The sequence below is a fragment of the Nicotiana sylvestris genome, chromosome 3 (genome assembly GCF_000393655.2).
Source record: "Nicotiana sylvestris chromosome 3, ASM39365v2, whole genome shotgun sequence".
Classification (NCBI taxonomy): Eukaryota; Viridiplantae; Streptophyta; class Magnoliopsida; order Solanales; family Solanaceae; genus Nicotiana; species Nicotiana sylvestris.
The window spans coordinates 131,083,294-131,095,619 of NC_091059.1; the positions used below are offsets into that span (position 1 = coordinate 131,083,294).

At 39.0% G+C, this 12,326-nt stretch overlaps 1 protein-coding gene across 1 annotated transcript; it reads right to left on the bottom strand.

Moving 5' to 3' along the window:
- Positions 1-6,300: 6,300 nt before the first annotated feature.
- Positions 6,301-11,940, bottom strand: LOC138888035 (uncharacterized). Its single transcript, XM_070169833.1, has 8 exons — positions 11,799-11,940; positions 11,314-11,713; positions 11,016-11,257; positions 10,058-10,627; positions 9,854-10,003; positions 9,482-9,574; positions 7,074-7,380; positions 6,301-6,808 (listed from the first exon to the last, which is right to left on the bottom strand). Exons 1-8 carry the CDS (start codon positions 11,938-11,940, stop codon positions 6,301-6,303), a joined length of 2,412 nt encoding a protein of 803 aa, XP_070025934.1.
- Between the last annotated feature and the right edge of the window lie 386 nt (positions 11,941-12,326).

Consider the following 12,326-nt stretch of genomic DNA (forward strand, 5'->3'; position numbering starts at 1 on the left):
AAAGAAGGCCGAAGAGATTAAGGCTTGGAAGAACTAGAGGGTTTGGTTTTTGCTTGGAGAAGGTGCAGCATGTCTTGAAGAATGCCATCATTCTTCTCCTTTTCCTTTATGAGCTCAGTTCTGAGAGCATCTCTCAGATTCAACCTCTACCAAACGAGCCTTCAGCCTAGCTATCTCAGCATCTTTAGCCCCACTCTCATACACTAGAGCTCTGACCTTGCTATTGATAGGTGTCTTCTTAGTTGAACCAGGTTCATTGGGAATGACATTGACTTCATAATCACAAGAAACCATAGTATTGATTCCAAAATGATCTTTGCTTGTGGCCATCTCCCATTTCTTCAGTGGCACCTTACAACGATCAAGAACAATAGTCAGAATAAACCCGTAAGGAGTGGCATGGGCCTTGGAGCCATTGATAACCCTGTCTAGTAGCATGATAATAAATGCAGGCTAGTAGATTCGCCTTCCACTTTCAAGACAATCCATCAGAAACAAATCCATATAGTTAGCAATATGTCTTCTTTTCTACCTAGGCAGCAAGCACTTGTTTACAAATTCAAACAAGACTTTGTGGCATGACATCATTTCACTCTTCTACATAGCCTTGGCCTTATTCACTTTTGTGACATCACAAAATTTCCTAGTGATTGCAAGGGCAGTAGGAAGGGAGTCCAGACATGGCTATCTTTGCCTTGTGTAATCATCAGACCCTTCAGAAGGGATGTCAAGGATATCACCCAGCTCTTTTGCATCGAAAGTCAATTGAACCCCTTTCACCAGGCTGGTAACTCTGCCATCCTTGACATCTGTATTGGACATGAACTCAATGATCTCATTCGTTGCCAGCGTACCATCCAACTGAAGGACCATGTCCTTCCACCCCTGAATAACTAGAGCGTCAACCAATCGAACCATCTCTGGTTCCTTCAAATCCTTCAACAATCTACCCTTCAAAATTCTTCATTTGCCAAACTTGGCCAGCTTATCCTGTTCATAATTAGATTCACCCTCTTCTTCACCACTCCAATCTTCTTCCTCAATAACCTTAACTTGTTTGGCTTCAACATCTAACCTTGTCCTTTTAGCCAAGGAAGAAGGTCCAACAACCTTGGAAACAGATGAAGACTTCTTCAAAGAAGTCTTGGTTTTCTTGGGCTTAGGGGTCTGAACCTCCACATCCACAGTCACATGTTCATCTTGATAGAGCGGGTCCATCACATCAACAGCCTCAGCAGGCTCTGCAACCTTAGCCTTCCCTTTATTCATTCTTTTCTTTTTGCTTTCTGCCATGGATTTTTGTAACTCCTCCTTATTCTGCTTCACCTTACTCCTTGTAGCCCTTCCTTTTGATAGAGGAATATCAGCAGGTATTGGAGAGGTAGCCTTCCTTTTCTTGGTAATTATTGCAGTGCTGGGAGCCTTTGGTATTGGGGTTCTCCTTTTCTTGGGGTTGTAGCTTTTACCCACTTTCTTCAGAAGGTCTGCTAGGGTCTCCTCAATTAATGAACCAGGTTCATCTGCATGGGAACTGAGATTGACCAGCCCTTCAGCAGCTTCCCCTGATCCACTTCCCCCTGTTTTATTGCTACTCTCTACCACCTTCTCTGGCTCAGTTCCATAGATTGCCAGTGTAACCGCTTCAAAGACGGGTGAGGAATCAACCACTTCTTTCCCTTTTCCCCTCACATCACTACCCACACCCTCACTCTCTTTTTCTTTTTCACTTTTATTTTTACCTCCTCTCCTTCTTGACTCAGGCATTTTCACATTCCTAATAGAACAAACCAAGACAAAATGATTGTCCAAATTTTCAACCAGAATAGAACATACCTCAAGAGGGGGATTTTGCACAGATGTTGCTTGCTCAGAATCAGAAGACCCAGTTCTTTTCCCCTCACTCGTAAACTTGAACAAATCATAAGAATTTTCAGAATCTTGGGCTTGACTGGCCTTCAATTGTGCGTTTAATTTCTTGGAAAGCGTACCTATAGCCACAATTTTGCAAGCAAGCATCTTCACTCGCCTTCCTAGGTTAGGGGGTTGTGTTGGGTTGAAGAGTAATGGAAGAATCAGAGGGTGTAGGTGGTGGAGGAGTTCTTGGGTTATCTTGGGGGTTGGTCATTTTTGCTAATTCTGGAAGAGAATTTCTGAATTTTATTTTGGAAGAGAGAAGAAGAGAGAACGAAAGAGGATTGGCGGTTTAGAGAATTATGAGAGTGGTAGTGATGGTGATGATGGGTTTTTAAATAGAGAAGGTTTATTAATGTCTAACGATAACTTTTTATAGTCAATTAGAAGTCCAATCAACCTGAAATTTCTGGTTGAACAAACAGTTAAGCTTCCCTAGATTTTAGGCAGTTTATGTGGTGGGGATTCTAATAGAGATAGAACTTGTTCAAACTCAAAAGGATAGTTTTTTTCCCATATTTTTTAACATAGGTAGGACTCTGCTCATGAATCAATTATTAATATTTATAATTATGTAGAGTGTAGAAAACATACCTCGTTATTCAGATGAACCAGTACTGATGAACCAGGTTCTTCACTAAGAATCCTCTTGATCATGCCTCAATTTGCCAAAATAGAGAATTTTATTAGAGATCAGTGAGTCATATTAACATATGGCACATGAGTATTCTAGTTATAGTAGGAGACTGAGCAAAGATTAATTTAAATATCTACACACCTTCAAGATTTTCTAACAATTTTTTTTTAATTTTTTTTCATTGTTCATTCTGAATTGGTTCCATTAGGCGATCTTAATCATCCCTCATTCTAACATGTTCCTTTAAAAGTGCTCTCTACTCATTGCTTTTGTAAAGATGGTAGCAATCTATTTATTAGTAGCAAAAATTCTATAGTGATCAGACCTTTCTCATAGTTGTCCCTCAAAAAATGGTATCTAATAGCATTAGTGTTATCACAAAAAATAGGGATGCAACCAACTTCAATACCAAAATCCATCAACTGTTGTTTGATCCATAGCAATTGAGCACAACAGGAAGCAACAATAACATACTCAGCCTCAGCAGTAGATAAAGCCACTAAATTTTGCTTTTTAGTAGCCCATGACACGAGACATGAACCAAGGAAGTGTGCCATACTTGAGGTGCTCTTCCTATCCACAAGAAACCCTGCATAGTCGGCATCAGCATATCCCACTAGATTAAATTTACTACCTTTTGGATACCAAAGGCAAAGGTCAATAGTGCCTTGCAAGTATCTCAATATTCTTTTGACAGTAGTCAAGTGGGATTTCTTTGGATTTGCTTGAAATCGAGCACAAAGCCCTACACTGAAAATAATATCAGGTTTCTAGCAGTAAGATACAAAAGTGAACCAATCATACCCCTATACAACTTCTGATCAATAGATAAACTAGGTTCATCTATGCCAAATTTTGTGGTTGTTGCAATAAGGATATCTATTTCCTTTGATTCTTCTATTTTAAACTTCTTAATCAGCTCTTTTGCATATTTCTGATGATGGATCATGGTTCCATCAGAGTTTTGTTTAATTTGTAAGACTAAGAAGAAATTAAGCTCACCAATCATACCCATCTCAAATTCACTCTACATAAGTTTAGCAAATTCCTTAGTTTTTCAGTGGTTGCTCCAAAAATTATGTCATCAACATATATTTGTACTACAAGAAGATCCTTACCTTTATCCCTCAAGAATATAGTGCTATCAAATTTACCTCTCTTGTATCCATGTTCAAGCAAGAATTTGGATAGTCATTCATACCATGCTCTAGGAGCCTGCTTGAGTCCATAGAGTTCCTTGTCTAGTTTGTATACATGATCCGAACACTCCTTGCTTTCAAAACTTGTAGGTTGTTTGACAAACACTTCTTCATTTAAGTAGCCATTTAGGAAGGAACTCTTGACGTCCATCTGGTGAAGAGTAAATTCTATGTATGCAGCAAAGGCTATGAGGAGTCTTATTGCTTCCAACCTTGCAACTGGAGCAAAGGTCTCATCATAGTCTATGCCTTCCTCTTGGCTATAACCTTGAACCATAAACCTTTCCTTGTTCCTTGTAAAAGTTCCATCTTCATCAAGTTTGTTCCAGAAGACCCATTTAGTGCTAATTACTAATCTGTCCTTGGGTCTTGGAACTAGATGCCAAACTTGGCTCCTTTCAAACTAAATGAGTTCATCTTGCATTGCATTTACCCAGTATGCATCCTACAAAGCCTTAATAACATTTTTAGGTTCAATAAGAGATAGAAAACCATCAAAAGCACATAGATTCTTTAACTAAGATCTTGTTTTGATTCTAGAAGTTGGATAAGTAATTATGTTCTCAATGAGATGAGAACTTTGATACTTGTAGGGCCTCACAACTAGTTGGCTTCTTTTTGAGGTTTCTCACATATTCTGTTGTTGAGGAATAGGTTCCACTTGGGAATTAGATTCAGTTCTTCTTTGTTCAGTTCCCCCTGTCAGGTTACCCTGGATGGAAGAACCCGTTCCATCACCTGTTAATTCTTCTAGTGCAGCTTCAGCTTGGGCTGTGGCTTCATTTAAACTTTTTACCAGCCCAATAGTTTTATCTTCATATTCATGTCTCTCAGACAAAATGTCAGTTTCATCAAAAACTACATGTACACTTTCTTCTACATACATAGTTCTTTTGTTGTACACTTTATAAGCTTTGCTATGTGAGGAATATCCCAAGAACACCCCCTCATCACTTCTAGGATCAAACTTACCTAGGGAGTCCTTTCCATTGTCGTTCATAAAGAACTTACATCCAAATGCCTTAAGATGAGATATATTTAGTTTTCTCCCTTTAAGTAACTCATAGGGAGTCTTCTCCACAAAAGGTCTAGTCATGTACCTATTAATGATGTAACATGCAATATTTACAGCTTCTGCCCAGAAGCTATGGGGCAGTTTACTAGAAAGAAGCATAGTCCTAGCCATATCTTCAAGTGTCCTATTCTTTCTTTCAACTACTCCATTTTGTTGTGGAGTCCTAAGGGTAGAAAAATAATGATCTATTCCATGCTCATCACAAAATTCAACAAACTTGGTATTTTCAAATTCAGTTCCATGATCAGACCTAATTGATGCAAGTTGATTACCTAGTTGTTTATGAGTTTTTCTAACAAAAGAAGTAAACATGTAAAATGCTTCATCCTTAGATGTTAAAAATAGTTTCCAAGTAAGCCTAGAGTAATCATCAACAAGCACCATAATATATCTTTTACCACCTCTACTCAGAGTCTCATTTGTCCACACAGATCCATATGGACCAGTTCTATCGTTCTGGTGGTACTCACCATTTTCTTGCTTTTGAAAGAAGATCTTACCTACTTCCCCCTTACACAAGCCTCACAAACTTTGTCTTCTTGAAACTTGATGTTAGGCAGACCTATCACCAGGTCCTTGGAGACTAATTTGTTGAGTTGACTTAGACTTGCATGTCCAAGTCTTTTGTTCCAAAGGAGGGGATCATTATCCAACATATTTAGGCAAGTGAGTTCATTTTCTAAAAGAGTGGACAAATCTATAATGTATATATTGTTTACTCTTTTTCCCTGCAAAACAATCTTGTCAGTGGTAAGATTTATCACAAAGCATTTGGTAGAGGTGAATGCTACCAGGTTACCTCTACCATACAGTTGTGATACACTAATTAGGTTATATTTCAAGTCATCTATCAGGTAGACATTCTCAATGGAGTGTGAGTCTGTCTTACCTACCTTTCCATTCCCAATTATCTCACCTTTCTTGCCATTTCCAAAGGAGACATTACCTCTTTTTAGGTCCTCAAGTGAAAGGAACTGGTTCTTGCTTCTAGTAATATACTTTGAAGAACCACTATCCATGTACCATATTTGGCTACTCCCCTTCACTTGGACCTGCAAAACAAAATCAGGGGTTAGTCTTAGAAGCCCAAACTAGTTTGGGTCCCTATCTATAAGAAAAATGGTGAATTAAATTCTTTTTAGCACATCCAGGCAACCTATATTTCTCTTGAACAAAAGTTTTGTTATTTTGACTATCCTTTCCTTTTGCAGTACACTCACTTTTATAGTGACCAGTCTTTCCACAGTGTGTGCAGATTTTCTTCTCAGGAAGAGTGATGTACTTTCTTTTGGGATCCCACTTAAGTGCAGGGGTCCCATAACCAAGTCCTCTCTTATTGCTACTGTGGTGTTCTTGTATCCATGAAAGTGCATCGGAGGACCTGTTCCACTTATAGGTTCTATCTAGCTTATGCTTGACCTTGCTCAGATCCTCCTTTAGGACTCTTATTTTCTCATCCTTTTTGTACAACTCATCTTTCATTTTCCTACATTTTTTTCTAAAGTGAGGTGTGTGTGATCAGCTTTCTTTTTACCTGTTCCTAATTTCAGTTTTAGATTTTTAGATCTTAGCTCTAGGACAGTGGTGTCAAGTTCATGAACCTGGTTCTTTAACTCAACATTTTCACTAGCTCTTTCACTAGCCCTACGTTCCAGACTTTTGCACTTAGCTTTCAAAATCACACACTCCTTAGACAACTGCCCCTTTTCATTGTTTAGATCCTCAGATTCATCAATGAAATCCAGGAGTAACTCAGACAACATTTCTTTAGGCAAAAATTTAATCTTGTCTTTGAGATAAATTATACTTACCTCAGATTCCTTATCGGATTCTCCAATTGCCATAAGTGCTTGTTCATCTCCATCTCCATCTTCTGAATCCTCATGTGAGCTCTCTCTCCCAAGCAGCAACCATAGCCTTTGTTGATCCTTTGTTCTTCTTGGGATGAACCTGTTCCTTCTTCCTGTTTCTTCGTTCAGCCCTTTTCTTCTTCCAATAAATTTCTTATTGAGGATATTTTTTGATCATGTTGTTAGTCTTACCACATTTGAAACGACCCTCATTGGTTTGATTTTCAGGGAACCTTGGTTTGGTGTAAGTTGCACCTCTTAAAGAACCCTTTTATCTTATTAGACACTTCTTGAAATCCCTCGTGATCATAGTCATTTCATCCTCCTCTAGATCTGCACCTTCAAAGATTCTGAGAGACAGGCTTCTTTCCATCTTGGGAGCATCCATCTTCATGATTTACCTTTTAAGTTCGTAGGCAGTGAGATTTCCAATTAACTCGTCCAACTTGAGAGTGGTAATGTTCTTTGCTTCCTGAATAGCAGTGATTTTGCTTTCCCAAGTAACTGGCAAAACCCTTGTCAGAATTTTCTCAACCTTATCTTCTTCAAGGATAATCCTTCCAAGAGACTTCAGTTCATTTGTTAGTTTTGTGAACCTTGTATAAATCTCTTGGATGGTTTCTCCTTCTTTCATGGTGAAATTCTCAAATTGAGAGTACAACAATGTTCCTCTTGATCTCTTCACTTGAAGAGTTCCTTCATGAGCCACTTGCAAAGTATCCCAAATTTCCTTAGCAGTAGTACAACTTTAAATTCTTCTACACTCGTCTGGACCAAGTCCACACACAAGCCATTTTTTGGCCTTAGCATTCTTTTCCCTTTTTTTCAAGTCTTTAGCCGTGCAGTGAGCTCTTGTTTTTGGCACTTCTACTCCCTTAGTAGTCTTCTTCGTGGTAGCTAGGGGACCATCAGTGATAATGTCCCACAGCTCATAGTATTCACCTATTATGTGATTTCTCATCCTGTTTTTCCACTAGGAGTAGTACTGGCCATTGAAGAGTGGAGGCCTAGCAGTGGATTGTCTTTCCCAGTTTCCAGGTGGTGCACTCGTCTTGACCTGTTCCTAAGGTATTAGATTTTTCAAGGATAACCTGCTCTAATACCAATTGATTTTTTATACTTCAATACCACACAAGAGGGCAGGGGTGATTTGTGTAGTGACTAATTTTCCGCTTAAAATGATTATCGAAGGACCTAGTTCTTCTATGTGTTCCAACTACTACTGTTGCGGAATAATAAGTACAGGAATTAAAGAACATAGATATTTTACGTAGAAAACACCTGACTCAAAAGGTGAAAAACACGACCTACTTTCCAGTAGGATTTCCCAAACTCTCCACTAAAATTACTGAGCCAAAAGCTGTATTTACAAAAAGTCTTTTGTAAACCTAGGATTAACTCTAATCCTATTGTAGCACACAGCCTCAACTATTGCGACAACTTCAAGTTAACTCTAACTTGAAAGACTCTGAGTACCTAATACAATTGCTTCAAGATAAAGCTGAAAGATACAATATAAACCCACCTACTACAATTGAACTAGAATAAAAGACGGACACTTGGAACTAATTCTTCTATCTGGTTCAACTAGCTTCAGGTTGATGCTAATATATACGAAAATTTCATCTCTAGAAAAACAATTATTTACCATCCTAATTTATTTAATCAGCAAGCCTCTCACGCAAAAAAAAAAAAAAATTCTTCTCCCCGACATGCCTGTCACACTTAATACAATATCATATTCTACTTATTACATGATATATAATTTAAGGAAAACAACGAAAAACATAGATGGATCCGTGATTTAACTTTGATGAGAGTTTATGATAGAATTTAAGGGTCCACCAAACTATATAGAGAAACAAGTGCTCTCTTAGTTCCCACATAACTCACGTACAATGCAGTAAGTAAATAACACAGAGAAATTTTACGTGAAAAACTCTCAACTCACAAGATTAAAAACCACGACCTACCCTAGTAGGATTTCAACTTCAGTAGTGAGTAGACTTTAGATTACAAACTATTGTAGCCTAGGAATTAACCTCTTAATCCCTCACTAACTTGTAACAACTCTGTTACAAGTCACTTTGTAAAAACTCTATTACAAAGACTTTACAACTCGACTAACTCTAGCCAAGACACAAACACAATGGTTTATGATTTACAATGATTTCTTACGCAATGCTTCTAACTAAGCTTAGTAGGAATTATAAGTAGATAACTTCAACAAAGGTACAACACAACTAAGGACATATAATAACTCAATATAAGGAACTGGTCCATTTCTATGTTGTTCTTTGTTCTTGATACCCTAGACAGTCACTTGCAAGATTGATGGATGATTTGAGAGAATGCTTGATCAATTCTTGAACGTGCAACTCTTTTGTTTTACCTTTGCTTGATATTAATAATTCATTTGTGACATCACTTGAATGATGTAAGCAAGGTAGGTAAAGGGTATTCCCCATAAAGTTGACTACTGCACTGTTTTCACACTGTTGCATGTGCATGCAACAACTTTATAGCTGGAGCGGTTGACTTTTCCAGTCACCATGGGAACTAGTACCTATATGTTCCCTCCGTTGTTCCTTTGACTCCGAAGTGTTTAACCATGTCCCCAACTGGAACCTTGTTGATCTTAAGGTCTTGAGGATGTGTAACAAGTTCCTTATCTGGTTCTTGACAGTAAGTTTGTTAGATCATCAAAACATAACAAGGATGTATATATAACCTATCAATTTTTCCCTTTTTGATGATGGAAAATGTATAATTCAAGTTCTCCTTAAGAACCAGAATGACATTCACGTACATTCATGTATTCCCCCTGAATCTGTTCCCCCATCCTGTTCCCCTTGAATTATTTTTTCCCCTTTTGGCATCATAAAAAGATCATTAGCAAGCACTAAGAAAAAAGAAGTCTAGCTGGAGTTAACTCATGCCACTTATATGAACACAACATGACTAAAAACATAACATAAAAGCAAGGCATACACAACAAAAGGGAAAAAGCTTTCATTAAACAATTTGAATTTTAAGACAGGGAGCAGTTTCAATGTTGCCAACAACCATCCACAATTCGAAATAGATAAAAAACAAGTACCAACCACAACATCATCAGAAACTAATATAAGAAACGGACACTTAAAAATTGACACTGGAGGGGATACATTCTAGGGAGCACTGGAAGGAGAGGGCTTAGAGGAAGAGGCAAAGGTTTTGAGGACTAAATCCATTTGAGCATTCACTGACATTTGCTCATTGAGCAGTTTCTCCTTCAGGTCCTCAACTTGTTTCTTGAGCTTAGCATTCTCCTTGGCCAGACGGGCAACCTCTGTTCTTTGAGAGCTACTAGAACCAGGTGCCTCCTAAAGTTGACTTAGCAGACCCTCAAGAATAGCATTCCTTGCTTTCAACTTCCTTATCTCAGCAGTGGCACTGTTTTGAGCGTTGATCAACTGGGAGATAGTGGAAGTGCTGCCAACCCCTCCAACCTTTTCAATGCATTCACATTCCTCAAGAGTAGTCTTTGAGAAATATTGCTTATAGTTATCCACTTTTTCTTGTCCCAAGGGAACTTTGAAATACTCAAACACCTTAGTAAGAAGGAACCCGTAAGGCAGCCCATGGTTACCATCCTTGAGCTCTACCACTTTCTGCATGTGTTCTATCATGATGCTAGGCAGGTTGATAGTTGTGTAACTATCCAGTGCTTCCATGAGAACCAGGTCCGCACGAGATGTAATGGATCTTCTCTTAGCACGAGGGAGCAAAAACTTGTTCACCATTTCAAACAACAATTGGTACAGTATAAGGAGGGCCTTCTTCTGTACCCGTTCCCCTTGTTGAACTGCGGTATTCTCCAGGATAACATTTCTGAAGTTCGAAGTGCAGGTTCGTTGAACAGTAGACAAACCTTCAGCAGGTACAACCAGAATAGACCCTAGCACCGCAAAATCTATCACAATGTCGACCCAATCACCATCATGCAGATATGGTCATCCTCAAATGTGAAGAAGTCAGAATAGAAGCTACGCACTTCCTCCTCATATACTTTGGGAGCATCACCTGTGAACAGGTGTGTCCACTGTTGAAATTCACAAATTTCAACCAATTGCCACATTCCAGCCATCTCCAAAATGTTAGGGGCAAATGTACGGCCCCGCAACACTTTTCTATTTTTTCAATTTCTCTTTCCCAGCACTTTGGGGATCATCAACTTTGACTTCCTTGGATGAACCAGGTTCCTCATCGATATCAACTTTTTTTTTTTTTTTACAGATTTGTGAACACTTTTTCCCTTCTCAACAGACTTCACAAACACTGTCTTCTTAGACAATTTTTACCTAATTCTTCCACCACCTTGTCACCAGATTCTTCCACTAACTTGTCACCAATGATAACATCACCAAACTTGTTCAGACTCTCAGCATTCACAGAAGATCCCTTTTTAGGCTTGGGGAGAGTATGCTTCTGTGAGCACTTGCGAGTCAAGGAACCAGGTGTGTCGTCCACTTCGTCATCCACAGTGACTACAAGCACTACCTTCTCATTCACAGCCTTCCCATCTTTCACCAATTTACTCCTCCTTTGATTGTCTTGGCTTTTCTTAGAGGAGACTGAAGAGCCTCCTTCTTTTGCAACCTTGTAGTAGGCCTTTTAGGAGTTGACTCTTGAGTAACAACTGGTCTATGCCTAGCCAAGCTTGTAATTGGCATATAGTCAGAATCCTCTTCACTATCCTCATTTTCTTCTCCAGATACAAATCTCATCTCAGGCACAACCACAGACAGAGGCTCAACATAGAAATAAGGAGAGGGAACAAGGTTAGTACTGACCTGGGATTTTTGAGAGAACCCCTGAGTTGGATCCTTTGAGGAAGGATCGGGGCCATCAGTAGGTTCCCCAGTAGCACTGTCTAGTGCCGCTGGTTCAACAGGCATAAGCTCCTTATTCTCTACCAAGGTCTTAGTTTCTTCCTTTTGAGGCTTAGTTTCTTCCCCATGAGGCTCATATACATTCTCACCTTCCTCGATAATAACCCCTTTCAGCAGCTATAGACATCATGTTTTCTATTGCTTCTTTTTCTTGTAACCCTATAGAAAATGCAGGAGAAAGAGGAGTGTTACCTATCGACTCAAGACTAGGGACTGACATTGTTGAGTGAGCATTGACATGACTGATAGCTTGGTCTATATTAGAGCCTTCTTCCATAGGAAGACTAGAGATCTCTTGATTTTCCTCTTCTTTAACTGTATACTTTTCACCCATTTTTTTCGGTGAGGAAGGAGGAGAGTTTGTAGCCACAAACCTCTTAGAAGTTGAAGTTTTCTGACTCCGATATATGTTATGCCCCAAGCCCGGGGGCGAGACCGGCACCCATCGCCTCACCTATTCTTGCGTATAACTTGCAACTAAGAGATTCTGGACAAGTAATGTCGTACTTTGGCCATGGGCTACATTACAAGATAATGTGCGATGTGAAATATAAAACTGAATAGAGACTAACACTGACTAATTGTCAATATAAAGCTGGGCCATCAAGGCCGTCATAATTACTACAACTGACAAGCCAACAAAATATACGTACAAGGCCTACAAGCATAACACACTGCACTAGCTGACAGAATATGTCTATAAGCTTCTGCTGATAGATA